At 37.7% G+C, this 23678-nt stretch overlaps 1 protein-coding gene across 5 annotated transcripts in view; it reads left to right on the top strand.

Annotated features, from left to right (window-relative positions):
• Positions 1 to 23678, top strand: part of FRS2 (fibroblast growth factor receptor substrate 2) — a 55680-nt gene that overhangs the window by 21691 nt on the left and 10311 nt on the right. For all 5 annotated transcript variants that reach the window (XM_065845995.2, XM_065846003.2, XM_065846009.2 and 2 more), the window contains 3 exons: positions 15948 to 16054; positions 18507 to 18598; positions 20424 to 20610. In XM_065845995.2, the coding sequence (XP_065702067.1) occupies positions 18533 to 18598; positions 20424 to 20610 (253 nt within the window). In that variant the 5' untranslated portion in view covers positions 15948 to 16054; positions 18507 to 18532. The remainder of the gene's footprint in view (positions 1 to 15947; positions 16055 to 18506; positions 18599 to 20423; positions 20611 to 23678) is intronic.

The raw sequence follows: 23678 nt of genomic DNA on the forward strand, positions 1-23678 counted from the left end.
GTTATTTTCAGGGTATTTCCCAGCTGGCAGGAGATGGAATGCTATAGGAAAAACAGGAAAAAGAAATTGAAGTAGACAAAACGTTGAATAATCATGCTTTACAAATCGATTGTCATATAAAATTATTACCTGAACAGTATATTTCTAGAAAACCTTCTCTCATACATACAGTGAGGGTTGTTTGGTTTTGATTGGTTATTTTTTTAATAGGTGAAACTCATTATCAGAGATAGTAGATCAAGAATACCAGTTATGTTAATGAAACCTTAAAGTTTACGTTTTGGACTTCATAGCTTTCTACACAGCAAACATTTTGATTTTTCTATCTGAAGATGCACATACTTTCAAACCGTGTGTGTTCATTGATGTTATTACCACTGTTTCATGTTTTAAGATACTCAGTAATCACTTCTGCAATTTATACCAGTCTTATATGTAACATGGTGATATACTGAAATGCAGCCTTTGGTAGGAATATATTTCAACACCAAATTCAAATGTAGTTTTTATTTTAAAACTACTTTTGAAAATCTTTAAATATTGGAGAAAGTGGTTGTTTTTTGTTTCTTGGTTTTTGAATGCCAACATTTATTCTTAGTCATAAGTTGCTTAAGGCTAGAATGGAGGAACCTAGTCTGAGTCCTTTGTGCTCTGATAAGTTGCTACATCTCACCCATTTACTTTTGAATTGAAAGCAGTTAACTTTCTGCTTAAAAAATATATTCCAGAAAGTTTTCTGACTTTGATTTCAGAGTTACTCAAGACATCAAAGCTCCACCAGTTTTCTTGTCAGCTTATTACAAACATTAATTACCATGTATTTATTATATGTTTAATTATTTGGTGGTTTTTGTACCTAATGTGTTTTAAAAACATTTTAAAGTTATTTCTCAAAGGTTCTATCAAGTTATCTCATCTTGAAGTGTAAACTTTTTTTTCCCCCATTTGACCAATGATTTTTGGGTGTAAATATTTATGAAACTGTAACTTCTAAACCTAGAAATTCCATCTTAGTCCATTTGTAATGAATTTACTTCCTTAGGATAGTATTGCTCAGGTGACAGGGTGTTCACCTAATAAAACGTATATGAAGTAGCTCCTCAGAAATTACTTTTAAATTGCTGTATTTTGTTATGATAGCTGGTAAAAACAGATCCTCTCTGTTTTGTGGCGGTTCGGTGTAGCTGGTTTAGACTTTGTGTGTATCATTCTCTGGCCTTTCTCTGGCAGTTGAAATGTGCTGTAGGGATTAAGAAGATCCTTTAACGACAGGAGTTTGAATATTAGCAATGGTAACAAGCAATTTCCCTTAAAAATATATATTTGTTAAAAAGTGTAGTTCACTGCAGAAATGCTAATAAGCTGGAGCAGGGAATCATAACAAAGGAAGTCATTACTTTATATGAATATTTTACTGCTTTGAGTTTTTACCTACAGAGTAAATCTAGACAGGACTTAGTAAGTCAACTTAAGTATCTGTTGGAATTGTATTTTAACTTGGATTCATCTGTACTTGAAATCCGGTTTAAGATGTTGAATCCTGTACATTAATACTAATTTTAAAACACAAATCTAGTTCTTGGAATTGATTGAATTATAATAGATTTTTGTTTTCTTTCTGTTCTTGTCTAAATAAGTGCTAGCAGGCTTTATGGCCTTGTTATTTAAATGGGTTTTATGCCAAACATTTTACATCCCGTGTTCTTAAATAAATTGTGCTGTTTTGCTAGAGATCACTGAGTTTTCATCCACAAAATGCTGTAGCAGAAACTGTGAATTATTGGGTTTTATATCATCTTTACACAGACTTGTAATACCCTGAAGCAGCAAACTGTCTGTTTAAACGTTGTAACTAAAGTTATCTGTCCTCTTCTAGAAAATTGCTGTATTTGGGTATTATCCGTTTTGCTTGTTGCACTTGTTTTAAAATTAAGATAGAAGTGCCGTTGATGGGTCAGAATCATAAGATTTTTAATGTGTCTGTTAAAAAACTGTGCCTAAATCTGAATTCTTCTGTGTTCTGTCCTTCCTTTCAAGTTTTCTGCGACTTTTCATTGACAGTAAGGTGTGGTTGATTATATAACTGCAGCACTGAATAGAGTAGCTACAAAGCTGTATCTGGGCATAGTTTCCAAGAACATTTGTCTCTGTGGTGCTGTTGGTATAAACAGTGCCACCCCCTTATTTGTGTGTGGGTGTTCATGTAGTGAACCTGACCAGGAAGCTGGTCCAGATTAAAAAAATACAGCAGAGCAAGGAAAATAATGATGATTTTTAACCCAAATCAGGTATGAGTGACATACCGATGTTTGAAAGTGAGGGGTAACTGAAGAAGTATTTCTACAAGTAAAACCTGAGAAAGCTGAAATTCAGGTAGGTACGGGGTTTTCTTATTAGGTTTTTTTGTTTGTATTTTGTTTCTCAGTAGCAATAAATGATGTTTTGCATACATTTAGGCAGAGCTGTACATATTAGCTGGAGGAGGAATGTAAGTCTCTTTATCTCTGGTCAGGTAGTGCTAATGAATATGATCTGGATATGGCTCTAAGTCCCAGCTGAGCTAAGCATGCAGCTCGGTGCCCTCCCCCCTGCGCATTCCTGCCTGCTCTTGATTGTGCCAGCTCTGTCACTAGGCCAGCAGGGGGGCAGTTCAGGAACCTAAACTGGCTGAAATGTAGCCTTCCAAAAATATATTTTCTGCTGGCCTTGCTCCATGAAGCAGCTCACCAGAGACCAGTGAGAGCCAGAGCTCACCTGTGGCCAGGAGCAGCAGGAGAGCCCATTGCTGTGCCTCTGATTTGTGTTATTGTGTAGCCTCTGGACAGCAGGAACATGACCTCCTGAAAGGTGGCTCCACGTCCTTCTTCTCCTGCTCTTTGCACTGCCTGTCTGCCCCTCCACACCGATTTTTGCAATCACCTCTCCCCTCTGCTCCCCTGGCATCCTTGCAGTTCTCCATCACCTCCTGCAAAATGCTGCTTGAACTGGAGGGGAGGAAGGATGGGAAGGTGAAATGAGCCTTGAGCTTGTGGACTTCAGTTTGAGGAATGCTGGTTTAGAAGTGGTGGCTGGTGTATGAATAGGGACCCTTCATAAAGGAGACAACTTGTCTGCTTTAGCCAATAAAGCCATTAATGTCAAGAATACTTCAGAAACAGTGACTCCCATGGAGGTCTGCAGGGCTTTCAGAGCATCAGTAATACATTTATTGTGGTTTTTTGTTTGCAAGGCCTTTTTGAAGTTTAATAATAAAAATGCAACAGAAGAGGCACTGTTTGTACCTTGTAAGCTAATGTACTCTACCAATTGGTACTACTTCAGTATCCATTAAATAGCACAGCTGGCACAGAATAATGAGAGTATGATCTGTTTGGGTAGTGTTATTGACTGAAGAGAGTATAACATAAATATGAAGAATTAATGTAGTGTACCCTAGGAGCACACATGTTGGTTGTTTCTCCTCCCACCCCCACCCTTCAATGTATATGTTCTCCATTGTGGAAGATTATCAGCAAAAAAGAAAAAAGCATAAATTTTAAAGGCTTTAGTCACTAGTAAAGACAAGAGGCTGTTATGAAATTGATATACTTTTCAAAGGTTGCTAAGGGTGTTGCTTTGGTGTAGTCATGGCTAGTAATGGTGATAAAGTCATTGCATCTTCATCAGTCTCTACAATTAATATTTTATGAGAGAAAATAGGCATTCAATATAGCCATCAGATGCTAGCAAAATGGATGGGTGAGGACAAGCTTGTCCATGCTAGCGATAAACTAAATCAGTTGTTTTCCGTATGCAAAAGTCTGTGAAGTTTTAGTGTGCTGTTTTAAACTACATCAGCCTCACTCTTAATATCTAGTAGTTGCAGAAGTTTGCAGCACAAAAGATTCACTCGCAAAATAATACAGAAACATAAAACCGATGTGAGCTCGTAGGCAGAGATTACCACTCAATGCAGTTGGTAGAGAAACAAAAAATCTATATGAAGGCTTTGAGGGCTACAGTATTTCAGGTAATATTTAACACTGTACAGTACTCTGAATTCCCATAGCCAAGGAGGGGTGAAAGTGTGTGTGGTCTGGCTGAGGATGGAACTTAAGGCTACTGTCTGAGCACCAGGAAAGTTCAGTGCACTTCTCAGGCCTTTCATTTAAGATTTTAATTTTTATTTTTAAGCTGAGTTCTATCACTATTTAGCTCATTCGGAGAGGATTTTAGCTGAGTCTTCTTATGTACAAGTAGATCAAACTACAGTTTTTGGTAATTTCCATCTCAAATAGAAAAATATTTTTTAGGGCGTGAATCAGCTAAACTAATGGGGGATGTGTTAAATCACTGACAAAGGAGTACTCAAAGATGTTGTAGGGTGGATGACAAGTTATTTTATTGCATAGAAATTGACTGGAAGAAATTCAGTCAGCAATGAAAAGAAGGAAGTGATTGCTTGGATGCACAAACATTATTATACTTGGGTTTTATGTAAACCTGCTGGGCAGATTCTAATCGTCAAAATTTTGATCAGTTGATGTAGAATCAGAGAATCATAGAGTACCAGGTTGGAAGGGTCCACAAGAATCATCTGGTCCAGTCTTTTTTGACAAAAGTACAGCCTAGACAAGATGGCCCAGCACCCTGTCCAGCTGAGTCTTTAAAGTGTGCCATGTTGGGGAATCCACCACTGCCCTGGGGAGATTATTCCAATGGCTGATTGTTCTCATAATGAAAAATTTCCTTCTTGTGTCCAATTGGAATCTCCTCAGAAGTAACTCAGTCTTTGCCCCTCTTGTTTTGGTAGCCCAAGGCACAGACAGGCATCTATGGAGTAAGGTTACCATAGTTTAACAAATCAGCCATGTTAACTAAATATTCTTATGCTCTTTGTCATTGCAAATGCAAAGAAAAAAAAAAAGTAGCGTAAACCTGCTTTTTGGCAGATGCAATTCAATGTTGACAAAGAGTACCCTGAGACTGCAGATCTTACTTCTCATCAGCTACCAGGGAATAACATACATAGTTTTATTTAGAGGAATAATTAGCTGTTGTTAATCTTCCCCTTTTGTACAGTGAATTGGGGTCACAGGGGAGGTAAAGATAAATGATTATTAGAATTCCTCAAAGTGGGAAGAAAAAATGTAGAAGAAGCATATGAGGAGGCATGTAAACAGAAGTAAGAAAATCATGTGTCTTTGAAATGTGATGAAGAGAATTTTTTTGCAGAAAAGGGAGAAATGGTAAATGCAGGAGCCAAACTGTTTTGAAAAGAGCCCAGATATAATGATATTTTGGGAGGATGGGATTGTCAGTTTTTCAAGCAACATAAAAAATGTATAAAACCTAGATGTTCAGGTAAGGCCAGGTTCCTTGTATTCAAGTGCTAAAAACTTGCTGATAGCAAAAGAACAGCCGATGGATGGATGAAGAAGGGCACATATTGAGAACACATACTGATAATATATTTATCCATATTTCTATAAAAGACAGTGGCATGGTCTTAGTTTTTATAGCATCTTACTAAACCCACTTAATATTTTGGTAAGAAAGACCTTGCAGGCTTTTCAATGTTGTTTCTATTAACATATCAGAAGACTGTGTGCAAAACACGTCAAAAACGTAAGAGCAAAACTTAACCTTTCCTGAAATGTTTGAATGAACAATATTTCAGAGATTAAAATATTACCAAATATAAACTCAGTGTGATTTACTTAATTACAGAATTTGGAACTTTGCTGGCTTTGAAGACTTGGCAAGAGCTGTGGGCCTCAAGTTTTAGGAGGCATTTGTGGTTAAATACTGGAGAGCTGACTCACTAGTTAAACAGTTTCGAGCCAGGCATCCTTTTCAAGAATTAAGCTTGATTCTCTCTTCCTCTTAGGCTCCATTACTTGGCTTAGTTATTGTAGATGCCTACTTTATTTTCTCATCACCTTGCCTTTCTCCTTGATTCTACATCCAAAAATATTTTCCATGGCAGAGATGCTTAGAACTTCAGTCGCATTTCTGCTGTTTTGTTGTTGTGTAAAAATGATGCTTTTTTTATATGCTGTTCCTCAGAGGACATTTTTTTTAAGAGGTTCAGAATTTCCAAGAATAAAATAATTTAGTTGTGCTTGCTTGTTTAACCTAATGTCACGGTTTTGGAGCTTGATATTCTGGCTGTTTCTTTTAAAAGGATGTAGTTAATCTGGCAGATATTCACAGAAAACAATATGGTGGTGTGGATCTGGAGAAATGGTTTTAGTAAGAAATTGAAAAATATTTGCATGTGTGTAAGTTATTTTAAAAATGATACCAAGTAAAATATAAGTGTTGTTTCTCTGGAAGTTTAGAGGAAGAGGATTGTTTTTTGGAGAGTGATTAAAGAATCAAACAAGGAATGTTGTTCCACATCCTCAGAAGGATTAATGGAAATGGTGGAGCAAAGAGCTTGTGTGTTCCTGTCCAAGATGCACATGGATTTAAAAACCTAGAGTTTCTGAAATGTGCTGAGGTGAAGATTTGAAACTCCATCTAAGGCCACATATGTATTTATACACCTATTGAACAGAGCAGTTGTGTCACCTAGTACCTGGAGGAAATGTGTGATTACCTTTTATATAGCATTAGGATAGGTCAAAATGTGGGGTGTCACACCTCAGGATAAGGATGGAATGCTGGTTTTAAAATGTCATGCTAGAGTGGAGAGGTGTAGGATCAGTGTTGTATAAATCAGTCTTAAATGTCATGAAGTATGTAAGTGTTGACACAACATCGCTGCCTGCAGCCCTTCTCTCTGCTTGTCTAACTCAGCTGTTTAAGTTGGTCTTTAATCTTAACTTCTGCTGTAATTGTGGTGAATAGAAGAGCTTTTCTGTCAGAATGAGCATGGTTTTTTAAGGTATTACTGGTGAACAGTGTTCCGACAAACGTTTAACTAACTTACCTAAATTTGAGCATTTTGCGAAAATGATCTCTTAAGGAGAACTGTAGAAAATAAATTTAATACTAAGGTGCCATTTCAAAATTTTACGTAGTGACTCTTCAAGATCAGTTGGCGGTCCTGAATTTAAACAGACAAGGCTCCTAGTTTTGGTTTGGTTGGGTTTTGGGTGCTTTTTTTCCTGTGTTTTACATGGCATTAGGTATTTTTTATACAGGACCAAGGCGAGGTGGGGTGGGGAGAAAGAAGCAAAGAGTTGCTGATGACTTTGAATCCAAACATACTGAAACACATACAGCAAAACAGATGGAATCATGAAGATCTGTGTGTTCAAAAGGAGGAGGAAGAAAAGGGAAGAAAGCAAGCCTGTGAGGCTGAGGAGCAGGAGCTTAGCAGTGGCAGGAGGTGCTGCTGGAGGAATGTTGCTGAGGGCCATCGTGCATCGGTCTCCTTGCCCTGTGTTCAGAGGGCTCGGAGAACAGCACGCTGAAGTGGCAGCCTTGTGTGCTGCAGCTTGTGTGTTTTCACAGGAGCCAGAAGGCTTTACAGTTTAGCTTGGGGTTTGCCAGTTTTGTCTTCCCCCACCCCCTCCCCCTTGAAAACGGCTGAAGAGAGAAAAGGAGTGTACCTTTATTACTGTATTTTAATCATAAGTCTGACAACATGCTCGTTTATTAAAAATCTTGAGGTAAAACTCCACCTGCTAGCATAAGCGAAGTTAGAAACTAGATTCTGCAACTTCACCTCTACCATTCATAGTTGGTTTTCCGTAATTGCAGCCAGCGGCACCAAACTCTTTCTCAGCATGTTTAGTTTCTTGGATCTCCTTCATTGTCGTTTTTAACTCTGTTATGGTTTGTTAGCACTGTTGCTTTTTCATACTTACAGTACTTAAGCACCTTCAATATTAATTTTCTCAGTAATCGTTGCCAAGTGGATGAAGGGCAAGGATTATGTCTGACATTAGTGGAGCTTGCTTTACAATTAAGATGCCATCTCCCCAAAATGCGTTTGCTGTTTGGGGGTGAGTTGTTATTATGCTGTTGTTTACCAGACTATGCAATGCAAGGGCTCTCCAGGACACCTGAAAGAAGAAGAGTTGGTTTGAAGGATGGCAGCACACATGGGCGGGCAAGGAGAGCATTTTTGCTGTATATCTCAGGGATTTCTTGCTGTTCTGTTGAATGCTCATATCCCTTTAAACTGCTGTGTTTCCATGGGAGAGTGTTCCAGCTCTGGCACCTCTTACGTCTGTTCTGTCTCCAAATGTTAAAGTGAATTAGTCAGTCTTTGCTGATGCACAGATTTCGCCCCCCCAATAATTATAAAGTGAAGAGGTCCCTTTTGTGACCATTGGGGGAATGAGGCTCTTGGAGCTGACCACACTCAGTAATAACTAGTTCAAGGCAAATGCTTTATTTTGGTGCTACATCTCTTATGTGCATGTGAGGTCTGGTACGTGGGAGTCCCATGTTCCAGAAACCTAAGTTTTGTTTTCCAGTTGAAAGAACTTGGCTTCATGGTAGTGAAGATATGCTAGCCAAAATAAATAGAAGGTCAAAGTATGGGCTATTTTAAGTCCTAAGTAGGATACCAGGATTCTTAAATCATATAGAATTTGCCACCGTGGATTACATCACAACACTGAAGACACAGGATTTGCCACATCAGATAAAATGATTATCCATTTAAGTCCTCCTTTTAGTTAGTGATGAGATGGGCAGTATTTGGCTACCAGCAAAATTCAAAGGACCGATTTCAGTACCTTTTCTGCCTTCTTCACTTATCTTCTGGAAGGAATAAAATGGCAATGAACCAATCATTATTTTACTCGGTAACAGTTTTCCTACATGGTAAGTTGGTTCATCTGTTTATTAGTCTGCTTGCTGTTTCGAATGCCTGTAGGACTTCTGCTTTCATTCAAAAGCTGGTTTTTGTGCAGAAAAATTAAAGCTGCTTTGCTATAGTGACAACTCCGGTTAACAAGCAGAGAATGTAATCAGTTACTTAGAAATTGTCTATATATAACCTGAAACACTCAGATTTATACTCTCAGTTTGTACTTAATCTCTGAGGTGATGGTATCTAGGTGAAATTGTTCCATGATCTAGAATAAGCATTAGCATCAAGTGCTCCAAAACCCAGCTGAGAAAATTACTTATCATAATGTATCCGCAGGGATTTGGCTGTGCTTTCTTCAAGTATTTCCAATTGTGAGAGTTTAAAGAGGAGAAAGATGTACTGGAATGAGCTTCAAGGAGGGGCAGGTTCAATGCTGTGTGGCTCATCATGGGGCAAACAGAAAAACAGAAACCAGAATTTGAGCGGAGTTGCTAACTTTCGAAGGAATTGAGTATGTAAGCTTCGGGTTTTGCCATAAGAAGATTTGTGGGTGGTAAAGGTAGTGCAAATCTTGCCATCATTTGTGGTGAATTTTTAAATAGAGTTCACAGTTCATGCAGTATCTCTTAAAGTATGTGTTCCCTTTGACATATTAGGTCATCAATGTTCTCCATGAAGGATCTAGAAAAATAGGCTGCTTTATAAATTGCATCTCAGCCTCGCTGCTTATATTTTTGCAGGGTGGGAATTCACTGTTAAATCTAATTACACTGGCTGTAGTCAAATATCAATAAATATTTAACATGGTAATGCGAGGGTGGAAATGATGAAACATGAAGGATGTGAAATCTGAAATGAATCAATTTATAGTTAGTAGTATTCTGTAAAAATTACAGGGGGGAAATAGGTCCTTTAGGAAAAAGCGTGGGAGAGGGAGAAAGAAAAAAAAGTACGTTGCGGAGAGCAGTTTCTTTCTGTAAATGTTTGATATTGTTTCTGTATACTGAAAGCCAGAAAAAGAAATAAAAATATCATTGATTTATTTTAAAACAGAAGACAAGATATCCGTAATGTTCCTATAAGAAGCCACTGATCCAATTGTAACGAAATTAGGTTTCTTGTTTTGAATAGGTCACCTCTTGCCAAGTATTTTGTGGTGTGAGATTTGTCCTGCAGCACTTGCCAGGCAGGTGTCATGATGGGGGCTGTAATACCCACTCTGAATTGGGGATGCTGATTCTCTGAGCCCCTGTGTAAATGTAAACCTGCAAACACTTGGGGGATGTGAATTTTGAACTTTGAGAGGAAATTGTCAAAGTTAGTTTTCCCTATTCCAAGGTGTTCAGTTGCCTAGCAAGTTATTTGTGATGTCTACTGCTACTGTCTATTGTAGATGCAATTTAGACAACCAAAATTTGAACTCTGTTTCCTACATACCAAATGGAAAGAGGTCAGTCTCTGCGGGGTGAAGGCACTGATTGATGGTGTTCAGGTTACTGACCTAAAATACAGGATTAATCTGGTGCCATACTTCAACAATAAAAACCTTTCCCTAGGTTTTCCTTCACACAGGAAGAATTTAATAGTAATAGTTTTGAGGAGAATAATGTTAATTTTTAAGGAGTTTTATAAGAGGTGACAATATCAACATGCTTGGAGGAAGGGAGAATGGGGAGTTTTACTTAATACTGAGCAGTTTGTGCATATTTTTATATAGCTATTAATAATTTGCCATTGCCATAACTTCTGGTAATTCCTGATCTCCAAGGTATCAGGAGAAACAACCCTTGGCACAATTTGAGTTTGAAACAGCTTGTAGAGTCTGTTCTTTTGAAGTTTTAAGAACTTAGGAAGAAAATGTGCTAGGCACTCCTCAATTTTCTAGCTCTCACACACACTGGTTTCAGCAGAATACTTTTTTTGTTTTTAAGTAAGAGTCATCTTCTCATAGATGTATCTCATGTTCCCAAATAACTTCAATGTTTAAAAGGCCAGAGAGGACCCAAAATGGGGAGGAAAAGAAATTAATAATCTGCTTTGTAACTGGTAAGATCATGTAATACCAAACTGTAGCAAACAAAACTCTGCAGCAAAAAGAACAATTTGAAAAAATGAATTTGGAAATATCTGAACCTTTGGGTTTTAAAAAGAAGTAAATGTTTGGCATTCTGACTGTTCCCCAGGCAATAAATTGAATTTATTTAGTAGAAGGCAGTTATGATATTGAAACCTTCCTGGGCTTGGTACAGATGACAACCATTAGATTGTCTGTTCCCTCCACACCCTTCCCAAGTATTAGACTTTTCCCTTGCAAAAACTTAAGGGTTTTTCCAGAAGCTGTCAAGTACAACTAATTCCTCTCCCCTCTACACCCCCATCCCATTTTTTTTTGTTTGTTTACTGGATTGATCTGAGCATTTATTATCAAGTTAAGAAAGAAGCAGGTGTTGAAACAATTCATAGAACTTGCATTCTAAGAGTGTGTTAATAAAATTTCAAGTTGAATACAGTCTCTTTGTTCTTTGATAGGAAACAGCTGTGAGAACCCAATTCTGTAGTTCTGAAATACTCAAGTATTATAGTGTTGGTACAGCTGAAAAAAATCTTAAATTGACTTAATTTTTGTGCTTTCTGAATTTTAATGATTCATTTCAGTGTTGGTATAGAGCACGGCTGGCTAACTTGCTACAAGCTTAGGTAGACCATGGTTAACTCTACAATATTTATGGAACACATTTTGAGAAATGTATTTTAGGAAGTGGCAGAGTTTGAACTATGAGCGTAAACATCTTTGTGTTGTTATTGAGGACAAAAGAAATATGAAGTCTTGGGCAGTTTCAAATTTTAAATATAATTAACGATTTGAACAATATTATTCTACTCAGTATGCTAAATAGCATTGTTAAAATAAATTAATGAAAAAGGTGAAATACTCCTGATTTTGATTTATCCATGTGTCAATAAGTTTGCAATTTTAATATACCTCCAAACCTCAGCATTTCTGTTGGTTTGAGTTCTATCATAACCGCTTTATTTCCACAGAAATTGATGTTAAACGTAGAGGGTTTGATAATGATTTTTTTCTTCTACTCTACCTTTTAAACTAAATCTTTAAATAAGAGTAGGAAATAAGAGTGCATAAGAGTTTGGTGTTCTAGTGATTTGGATTATGATCTTATTTTTTTTTAATACCACAGGCCAGACAAAAACCAAAATGGTGGATGCTTATGCTTCAGGATTTTAAAAGTAGACAGAATCTTCCAAATGGAGTGATTTAGAATATTACAGGCAAACACGGTAGTAGAAGTGTGTGTTTATATAGTCTAGCTGTGATGCAAATATTATGAATTCTTGATTCTATGCTTGATAATACACGAACAAATAGATGCAAGTGCTTGTTAGCCTGAGTGTGAACAATCTGCCACAGGCACCTTAATCCATTTACTCCATTAGATTAATGGATCTTTCCAGATACTACAGTTTCTGGAGGAGGAAAAATTCTCAATCATAATCTTAACAACCTAAAGTTCTATTAATGCACTTCAGTATATTTTGTACTTGTAGGTCTGAGAGGATGACATATCCAAGATCTAGTAATGTGGCAGCTAGTGGTTCGAAAGGCTACTTTTTCTTTCAAAGAGAATATGTGGAAAAGATCAGTTTACAGACAAGGTACCTTTGCTCCTCCCCGCCTCTTCTGAGGTTTGCTATGGTTTGGGGTTTTTCCTTCCCTGATTTTTAAAGATATGGGCTATAAATTAACACATACTGAAAATATCCTCCAGAGTTAATGTTTGATTCTGCAGCCAAAGCATGCAGAACTTAGTGAATGCCACTTTCTAGATCAGCTGTGCAACTGTGAGCCCACTTCAATGGGGTGGCCAGTTACCATGAATGAAAAGAGAAGTTGCAGCTTGTCCACATGGCCTTTATTGCAAATGTTAGAGTTTCTACAAGCTTTTGACTTTGAAAAAAAAATTATTTTAAAAAGGTACCTACTGTGTTTACACTGGTGCCATGTCTTCCTTGACTTTTCAGAGATGAGCAGAACTTGTTGCCACTGCTTAGTCTATGAGGGAAAGAGATGTGTTTTACTTGACAAAGCCAAATAATAAATCTTACTGAAGTTATGGCAGTTCCTAATTTTCACTCCTGTTAACAAGGTTTAGATAAGGGCTGGTCCTCATTTGTCTTGCCTGGGATTTTTACCTTGCAATGCCCTAATGAATGTGTGTTAGGGAGAAGCAGAAAATACTCTCCATCCCCTTCCCGCTCCTTGCTTGACTGCACCCAACCACCACTGATACTTCATGAACGGGAAATTGCAGCTCCTAAATTTGACATTGTAGACATAACCGCAACTATTAACTTTGGGGTTATAACTGTGAAAATGTCTACTTCTCCTTGTATGTGTAAATTTGGGTAAATATTTTGCCATCCGGGAAGATTTAAGAAAATCCCAAACGGAGTAATTAGCCAACTTGTAATTGGAAACAACTGGTTGGAGACTTTTCTTATTGCTTTACATTTAAAAGAAGTTAGGTGCTGTAAATTTGTGTGCTTTCTTTTATCCATCAAAAACTCTGTTTAAGAATTATTCTTAGCTAACTGAAACAGGCTAGTCTGCTTTAGGTAGCCAAACCATGTGAAGGTTTTAAAACTTTGCTAGAAAAATATCAGGGTAAATACCCAGTGCAAACACACCTGCATTAGTGTAGCTTGCCTGCGAAAATTTTTGATTTTATTATTTTTCTAATGACTACCTGCAAGATTCCACCAGATTGAGTAAATCAGGCTTTCTGCTTTCTCTTTCCTTTCCCCTGTCCTGAAGGTTTTAGCAGGGAGTTTAGTAATCTGAGTAAACTCCAGTAACTAGCCCCAGGGGTCACATTTTCTGAACACTGGGCAGAGGTGACTAAGGCTGTGATTCTGTCCCCAGCTGGCCCTGGCACTTGCCAGACTCTGTGCTGTGCTGGGTTGGTGTGCTAAGCCAACAAAAATCTAACTTGACCAAAAAACAAACTAGATAATACCAGCTAGATTGGGTAGGGCTGTCACAGAACCAGAACCTGTGTGTGGTGCAGAGGGACAGATCTTTAAGAGAACTGTCTACAACTTTGTCCAAGATCAATAAAGCTTATGGCAAAAGGGCAAATGTATTACATGAAGGGCTGGTGACTTGCTGCAAGTTCCTGATCCTAAATACCACTTATGCACAGCAGAGGATCTTTACGTTAAGTATGTGTTTTTAAATATACATATCCATCAAACAGTCAATAAGGTTATCCTCTGTACCTTTGTGAAATCTAGGTTATAGTTTCAAGTTAAATACTTTTTTTTTTTAATCTCTTATGACACTGCACTAAAAAAATGTGCTGAGTCTGTCATCATTTTTGATTAAGTAGGAATGGCTTTATTGGATAGGTTTGTCTAGGATCCTGTTTCTGGCAGTAAATAGTAAATTCTGAGAGCCAATAGTAAATATATAGGGAAGGGAATAGTAAGAAGAGTGTTTTAAGATCATTCTCTAATACCCTTCTAAGAATCTGCAGTTTAAAGACTTTTTGAGCCAGATGTGACATCCTTGAGTTTAAAAGCTCTTCATGGAGATACATACATACATATATATATATATATATATATATATATGTATTTCTTTCTTTGCCCAGTTACTTTCTGAATCTTTAAATTTTTGAACTCATTCCCACAAGATGTGGATGACAAAGTTTAACTACACACCATGTGCAAAAACGACTTTTGTGGTGTTTGTTGTGGTTTTGTGTGTGTTTGGTTTATTTTCCACCCTACTCCTTAATGTCAGTTGCTGCTCCCTAAAGCTTGCATTTGGAAAATAGTCAGGCTTCTTTTATCTTTTCCACATCACCTATAATTCAGTACTCATCATTTCTGTGCCCTGTGTGGTCCCTTTTTGCATGTTGAGCACTTCTAGTAGCATATTTCTGGTTTTACTGTATATTTTTTATGGGGAAGGCATGATTGCATACATTAATGCATACGTGGATGCACTGTGGATTCATTCAATATAATTATATTTCTGTTTTCACTCTTCTTTCTGAACAGTTCTGCTTCATGTGCTTTATGATAATTATTGAGCTAGTGTTTTCACTGAACGATGAGACTCCATGACTGATCTGTCTTCCTGACAGATAAAGCTCCTTGCTGGGTGCATTATTTTGCATTTACCAGTACTGAATTTATGCTCTTCTCTTGCACAATCCCTCTACAGTAAGAACATTCTGCAACTCTTACAGTAATGGGGCCTGGGATGAGCTTGGGACTATGTTACATTTGATACTACGCAGAGAAGAAGAGTGTTATAGGTTCCCAAAGTGCTTTTAGTCCAAGTCCAAGGCAGAGGACAGCAGATGAATACAAAGAATTCCAGCAGCCTTGATAAGCAGAGCTGCAGTGATCTCAAACATGTTGGCACTGACCTCCTGAAAGGCTGATAAGGAAGGCTAATAAAGCCCATTTTAGCCCTTCTCTTGAGTTCAAGAAGCAGCCTCAAAGGAAACACCAAGTGCTTGTTTGGCAATTTTACAAATGGAGAATGGAGGCTGCTGACTGTCAGCCTGATGGAAGCAGGAGTTGAACTTGCAGTGGTAAATGTGAGAGGAGAAGGGAGTATGAGAATGATCAGGGGTGGGGGGGCTGGGGAAAGCTGAAATCAAGCAATTTATGGTTCAAGTCATGCAGCAAGAATCATGAGAGGGAAACAAAGAAAGGGTGAGGTGTTAGCCGTACAAGTCAGCATTGGTATACGTTCAGCAGGAGAAGCAAGAGGGAGTTAAGCAAAATTGGATGTATTCTATTTGTCTGCTGTGGTTTGGTTGATAAGTGCTAAAGATAATCGGAACTTCGCATCTGTCATGTCCACACACTACATTGGGTAAGGTGTGAGTAGAGGATGAGTAGAGTTGCCAGTGTGACAGGCTACACTGCAGAAAGGGACACCAGATTATTTTCTTCCAAGACTAGATAAGCAGAAAAATGCCGGGAAAGCTCTAAGAGATCTGTTTCTTGTCTGCAACTCCACTTAAGATGCACTCTGGCCATGAAGACCTCACTTGACATAGTATTGCAGAATATAAAAAAATTATATGTATTTTTATTAGTTTACTAACTGGCATCTTAAACCCAAGAAAAAATACATTTTTATGTACTCTTCTAGTTCTAGGTCCAATGATTAGTTCTGTGACAAGACAGCATGACACTTTGAAGTATGACAGAAGCCCTGATGCTGCAGCAGAGCCTGGGAATATTAATGGCCAAATCTAGGTGAGTCATTTTTAACTCTGCCAGTTCCCTACCTATTTAATTTCTTTCTGTTAGCCTTGGTTCACATCTCTCCTTTGAAGCAGCATTACAGTTCTTGGTTTTCTGAACTATTACCATTAGAATGTATTGGAGACAAAATAACGAGCTTTTACGATTATTGATCACATGCCCTTTCTTTGTTGTTGTTCTTGGGATACAGTAGCTATATTTCCTATGCCTTCACATACTACATATTTCCACTTGCATCTCTAGTGATTACTCCTAAACTACTTCACAGTAAGTTGTCTCTCTGAGTTTGCTAGCACCTGCCTCCAGCAAATTTGATCAGTTATCTTTTTGTCGAATGCAAAGGAAATCACGATGCTGTAACAGCATCCTGCTATCTAGTTTTGTTTCCACTTTGACAAAAGGTTTTGGGAGGTTTAAGATGGGGCTTTATTAAGTGTAAGCATCTGTGCTTGAAGGCTAATAGAGGCTTCTGTTTTGCAACCCTTGAGTGCTGTATGGACCAGAGCTTGAAAAATCTTTGCTGCAGATTTATCTTATATTTGTTGTTAATCTGCATTGCAGGTATTTTCACACTTTGCTGTCTTGAGCCGTGTATTCTCAGAATGAGGAGGGTAGCATGTGGATGTTACTGTAGTGAGGCGTTGGGTGCCAGGGTAGGAAATTAGTGATAGAAGTCCGTAGCTGTACCTACCTGTCTAAATAAAACAGGCAGAATTCTTCAGGGGAAAAAAATGAAGTAGTTAAAATAACAATGAAATATATGTGTGAAGACTCTTATAAGTAGTTTGTAATTGAGAGACACAGAAAATTCAGAACCTCTCATCACTGTGCAAAGAAACACTTGTGTGTAGCATAGCTCTCTGCAAGAGTAGAAGCAAACAACCAACCCCCCCGTTCCATGTTGAGTTAGGGGAAAAAAGCTTTGTCATATTAATGCATGTTTTCATGTTATGGCCAGGAATGACATTAAAGAATCCCTGATTTTGACTGTGTCTGTCTCTTTGTTACTGGATTAATCCAAGCCATGCTGTTACTCTCTCTCTTCAAGTTCTAAATTGCACCTCTGCAGATTTGTACAGATTTATCCAGTCTCTAGAGCAGCAGCATTGCTTTTGAGTGGCTTTTCTGATCAAGAAGAGGAGAAGAGCTAGATGTGCTTCCTTCTATTTCTTGCACCTTATTTTTCAGCAGACTAAAGAGCTACTTGGATACTACCATTGCATGCTAATAATACAAATGCCTGTCGAGAAAGCAAGTCCCAGTTTTCTTAAAGTGACATCTGATTTTTTTTTTTCCCCTTTAGTCAGGAAAAGTTATTAACCAGTTCTGTCTTCCTTCTTCTTGACTCCTAATGTGTCTTTTTTTTTGACTTACTAGCTCTCTGCCAGGATTTTGCCCCACTTTCCATTTGTGTAGTGGAAATTTTAGTTCTTAGCCAATACCAAGGTCATGTAAATGCGTTTTCTTTTGCCTCATATTCTTATATTTAGGAAATACAAAACTTACTACCTTCTACAAGGTGGTAGAGGGAGGAGAAGCAAGTTGTGAGATTTGGTTCTATGAACATTTTCTCATACTGTTTTATGAAAGTTTTGCCATACATAAAAAATAGATGAAAATATCAAAAATATCAGATGTGTATTTTTTGTTTCCTTAATTTAGCTATGCTGTTCTGTTAGTCAAATATTTTACTGTTTCATGTGTGTAACACAATCCAAACCTTAATAGAAACAAAAACCCCCAAGTTTTAAAATATTTGTGTTGAATGTGGATTTTCTTTTTCCTTCCCTGGACTTTGATTGCATAGTTTTATGTACATTGCTGTATGGGAAGCATTTAAAAGTGGAAGCAGAGAGAGCCTCGCTGCACAGCTGCCAGCACAGGGCTGCCTCCAGGCCTGGAACGCCTCCACGCTCCCCTGCAAACCAGCCCTGGAGCTGCCAGAGCCAGGGAGCCTTTCAGGAGCACCGTGCTGGCGATTTGTCTTGCCTCCAGCAGCCCAGGGCTTGTGTGGGCCTCACAAGGACTGTGCTCCCCAGTTTAAGCTTGGGGAGTGCTTGTTCAGATGAAACCAGAGTCCAGGTATAAAGTCCTTGTATAAAGGCCCTGATTTAGGAGATGAGAATCGCACCCAGTAAGTTTTTGGGTTTTGTTTTCCACCAAGCTGCTACCATGGGAATTAAGGTGACAACTCAAATGGGTCTGTTTGGGAGTAATGTCAGGTTGAATTATTGGTAGGACTTAAACAGCTTGGTGTTGTCGCCCCTTCATGCCAAATCTAACTTCACTGTTTAAAAATATTTGTAATATCAAGTTTATTTTTTTAATTACTTGTCACTGCAAAATTCATCATGAAGACTTGTAAATTCAGGGTTGTTTTGTTGATGATACTGTATTTTTACTTAACTAAATAATAATTTTTAATTTTTTTAATCTCCTTTAGACATCACATGGTCTTCTAAAGAAGTCATGGGTAGCTGTTGTAGCTGTCCAGATAAAGAAACTGTCTCAGATAACCATCGAAACAAGTTTAAGGTAAGCAGCTGACATGGTATGCTGTGAACTGTTTTGTTGTTTTCTTGTAGAGTAGGTCTGTGGTGGAAAAAAAATAAATGAAAATAGGGTGAGCATTACTGAACGGTTGAAACATTGCACAGTTGCAGATGTGTCTGTGGCTACAGGTTTCTCTTGCCCCTTTGAGAAATACTCTCTTACCTGCAGTGACAGGAATTCTCTAGACAGTCTGGGTTTCTTTTACGGCAGTTTTAATCTTCAGGAAGGAGAAGAGGCCCTGTGCTTTGGGTCCATCTCCATGTCAGCTGGTAGGGACCAAGTAAGTGTTGTTGCCTCTGGGAGGTTATGGAAGTTAGGAAGGGAGCCATAAGCATTAAGGAAGAGTTGTTGGAGAACTGGGATTATGAGCCTGGATATGGGGTCAGCAATGGAAAATTTTGGGGCTGCTGATTTTACTTGAACATCACTACCGACTGTAGCATTTTGAGAACTTTCATCCTTTACTTGAAGAAATGTTATTGATAAACATGCTTCTGTCTCTTACATCCCTGGAATTTGTAAGCTTGTGAACACTTGTTCATGTGCTTAACGTGCTTAATGTAAAGCCGCTGACGTCAGTGACTTTAAGTAAATACACCTTTGCATAGTCACACAAATAAGATTTGCTTCTGTGCTCCAAACTGTCTCTGTGAGTTGGCAAACGAATGTAATGCTTCCATGGTGAAAAATGATTCATGCGTTGCCTTAGGGCAACACTGAAATGAGCTTTAAAGCCATGGGAATTTCTGGAAATGTTTAATATTATCAGTACAAAAAGCTGAAGGATAGAATATTTTTCTGGTTTCTTGCTTTTTATGCATTTGACATCACTTTGTGTAACTAGTTCCTATTTTTTTTTTCTCCTCGCAGAATTTCTCTATTGTTTGTGTGGGTTACTGATTTAGCAGCAGGGGGGAGTAGATGAAAGAATGTAATTTGCAAAATGAAGAAAGTTGGCGTAATCCTCAGGGGCAGATGAAACTATTCCTAATTCTTTTCAGTTTACTAGATTTCAAGTTGTCTCTTTAAGGAGTAACATTAATTGATACCATAGGGAAGATTTTTTGATAGCCTTTTTATTGAGTAAGAAAGAATCCCACTAAAAGAGTATTGTGAGATAAAATACATGCAGAGGAAATACACATTGTCCGAATTCCATGAAAGATGTGGATGACCTCCAACTGGTTGAAAAGCAGAAAGAATAAGAGTTTAAGCTTTATACACATGTTTTCATGCCAGATAACCATAGGGTATTTGAATTATTTGTTGCTGTTAAAAAGGCAGGGGAAAAAAAATCTAAAACAGTGTGGTGATTCAGCATAGTGCAAAGCTATACAGGTATGTGAAGGAAGCTTTATCTTGGAGCCCCTTATCCTTTTTCATTCCTTTTCCCAACTGTAAGTGGGGTTATATGACAAAGCAAATATTTATTTTAGGAATGGGGCTCTGAAAGATTCCATTAGCTGGGGTATGCCTTATCTGTGTGGAAATACTAGAATACGTACATAAAGCCAATTCAAAAAACCCCCCAAACTTATGTATCTCTTCTATTTAAAATTTTTCCTCAGATTTTACGATGATGTTATGCAGTCTCATTCATATTGCTTTAAAATGTCTATTAATTCTGCGCTGGGGGAGGAAAGGAACTGGTTTGGTGAGGTTTGTTTTTTTTAAAGACTTTTACCTAGGATCATAACTCATACTGCAAGGCAGATGAAGCGCATAGGTGAAACATTAACATTATTAGTAATGGTATTGGTGCTCAAAAGAGTCCTTACCTAATGCTATTCAACTTCTCTTTTTACAGGTCATTAATGTTGATGATGATGGTAATGAACTGGGTTCTGGCATAATGGAGCTTACAGATACAGAACTAATTTTGTACACCCGTAAAAGGGACTCTGTAAAATGGCACTACCTCTGTCTCCGTCGCTATGGCTATGACTCAAATCTTTTCTCTTTTGAAAGTGGCCGAAGGTGTCAAACTGGACAAGGTATGTGGAGTTTTTGCATATAAAGCTTTTTGGAAAATGATTTGGTGGTGGAAGACATTTTAAAAAGTCCATTTACGTGTTCTTTGGCAAGGGTTATAAAGGCTATAGTTTGAATGTGGTTTCTGAAAAGAAAAAAGTAAGTTACCTTATGACGAATGGTCTTATGGTAAAATCAGGATAGGAGTTGCACGTAATTTTTGGCATTGTCAGTCTGGAACACTTCATGTGTGTGTGGATACTTCTGGTCAACTTGGGAGATGGTTTTGACAGGGAAATTCTCCTACCTTAGGGGCTGACTTGACTTTCAGGGAGAGGCAGTAAAACCTGAAACTGTGGAGGAATCTCCTCAGAATTCAAAGAAACCTCTATTTTTAGATTCTTAAAAGACTGGAGCATTGGCATGGATTGGATGTTCCTACCCTTCAGTAACACACTTGGGTTTCATCCTCTTCCTAAAACAAATACCACTTTCATTTCTATCAGTGACATCATTCTCAAACTTTGACACATTTTCGTATGAAGTGTGTGAACTCCAGCTACGCTCTGTTATTTTCTGTGTGGCTTTAACTGGGAAAAGGTGGTTACCTTTCCAGTTCCCAGATCATGCCTGCCTTGGCCAAGGTTGGCTCCCAGTGAGAAAACTGAGGCTTTTCTCTCTCTTCACTGCAGTGCTGAGGAAATAGCTGTTTTGGCTGAAGTCTCTGCCTCTTTTTGCATCTTTTTGCCTCGATGTAGCTGTGTGTGGTTGGAATTCTTATGGTTCACACTTTGTGAAATGAAGTTGCATTTTTATTTTCTTACAGTTTTTTAGCATTTACTAGTGGCTTTATCAATAATGGTATCTAGCAATTGCATTTTTTTAAATTTCACTGTGAAAAATCAGGAAGTTGAAAGCACTTGATAATAAACAATCTTCATTGTCCAAGTAGAGGTAAAGACAGGTGTGTTTTGGTGTTGTTTTGTTTTTAATAAGAGTTTAGAAGGCATTCTGAACTCATCTCCTAATGAGAAATAGAGATATTTTCAAATGTTGTGGTATACTCCATACTAAACTAACTTTCAGACTTCTAAGAAGAAAGCAATAAACTTTGTTTTGAAGAAAATCACTTTATTTGATTTTACTAATAAAATTCCATCGAAAATACTATTTCGAAGGTTCTTTTCCATGGCCTATTAGCACATTTGCAAATTTTTCCACCAAGTCTAACTGACTTCCCTGCTTCCCTCCTGTTTGTTAATAGAGAAGATTAAGTAGGCTGTGTGAGCAGCAGCCCTTTCCTCCCTCTTTTGTTTCTTGCCTGCCTTATGTAATATTAAAATACTGTGAATATTGAGAAAAAAGAAATCTGGGAAAAAATGTTCTCTTTGCTTCCATTTTGCAATGGAGCATTGTTCCTCAGACCTACACTGGCTTTTGTGGGCACAGTTGCAAAACTTCATCTTCACTTGGTGAGATGACTGAGAAGTTTTTCATTTGAGAATACTCTCAATACTGCCCAGCAACTTTTACTGATTGCATTAGCCAACAGTCTTGTTTGTGTTTTCCATTTAATCTCAAATTATATCTATTGATAAGTTGTCAGAATGCACTGATGGTGAAACATTGAGTTTCTGCTAGGTATTAAAAACCTCCAAGACATGTTTTGGGCACATAGCTAATAGATAATTCAGGACAGAAAACTTGGAGGAGCTGGTGTGTCACCATATTGTGTAAGGGACAGATCACATTGTATTTAATGTGACTGTATTTAATAAAAATGAAGGTTTCATCACGTTGTTTTTGCTTGCAGTTTCAGTTCCAGTTTGGTTCATCTCATATTTTAAGGAATCAGCAATTTGGAGTCACTTTTTTTGAACAAAGGGATAAAGGCAGCTGAATTTCTCAGAAACATACTGGGAGCTTTTTAAAGCTTGTGAGCCTTTTTTTCTCCATTAAGATTTAAGTATCCAGTGTGAATTTTCAGAAATAATAGAAAAGTTAGGTGTGGAGTATTGCACTTGAGCTGGATCATGGGTTGGGGAAAGCAGCAGAAGCAGCTCTACAGCTGCTCTGTTGCAAGTATGAACCTTATTCACTGCACCAGCAGAATACTAATTGCTGAGTGTCGTTCCTCTTAGCCCATTTGGTATCTTCCCAACTGCTTTTTTATGAACTTCTGCCATGTGAAGCATTTCTTCTGGTTCTGATCTGTCACAGTTCTGCATCCTTAAATAAAGATACGATGATAGTAATTGGCAGCGTATTATCATAATTGCACTTAGAGAACAAACTATATGGGTAGGTAGTTTTTAGTAGAGAGTGTTTTAAGACTGTAATACTCACTTGAAAAAACGAGCACCTGCACCCACATTTAACAAGCATGTCAACTTTAACTTCATGCTTTCAATGGAAGAATAATCCAAAGCTGCGTCTTTGCTGGTGAGGGTAAGTCGGGGTGCTCCCTGCTGTTTAAAGGCAAAGTGGCACAATACACACTCAAAATAGCTGGTATTGCTGCTAACTTTGTGTTCTGTGTTTCTCCTTTAGCCTAAAGCAATTAGTTTGTTACCGTCTGTTTCACACAGTTTGTCTTAGTAGCTTTTCATTTTAATCTTCTTAAAGAAACTAAATTTTACCCAGTGTTTAAATCCTTCTTTCCAGTTGTGCAGGTTTCTTATTTTTATGGTAATTTAAGAGAAATCTGGTTTAAAAAATATGACCTTGTAGCACCACAGTAGTTTCACTTAAATATGTGTATATATATTTATTTAACAGGTATCCTATATATCAGCTTAAAAAAAGAAAAAATCTTGCCCTGTTGTTTGTTTTGGTTTGGTTTTAACCCCTCATTTAGCACTCAAAACTTAGTTTTGATTTCAACTGAATCATTTTTCTAATTTAACTTTTCGTGCATGGGAATCTTATTCCTCAAAGATTCTTGTAGTAATTTTGTGTGTTTTGATGCAATAAAAAATTCTTAACTTTTTTGCTTCTTTAACAGGTATTCATTACATGGATTCCAGTTCTATTGTTTGAAAGTTATATACGTTTTAAGGCATGTTTCTTATGTTAAAGGATTTTGATTTTT

The sequence above is a fragment of the Patagioenas fasciata genome, chromosome 1 (genome assembly GCF_037038585.1).
Source record: "Patagioenas fasciata isolate bPatFas1 chromosome 1, bPatFas1.hap1, whole genome shotgun sequence".
Lineage (NCBI taxonomy): Eukaryota > Metazoa > Chordata > Aves > Columbiformes > Columbidae > Patagioenas > Patagioenas fasciata.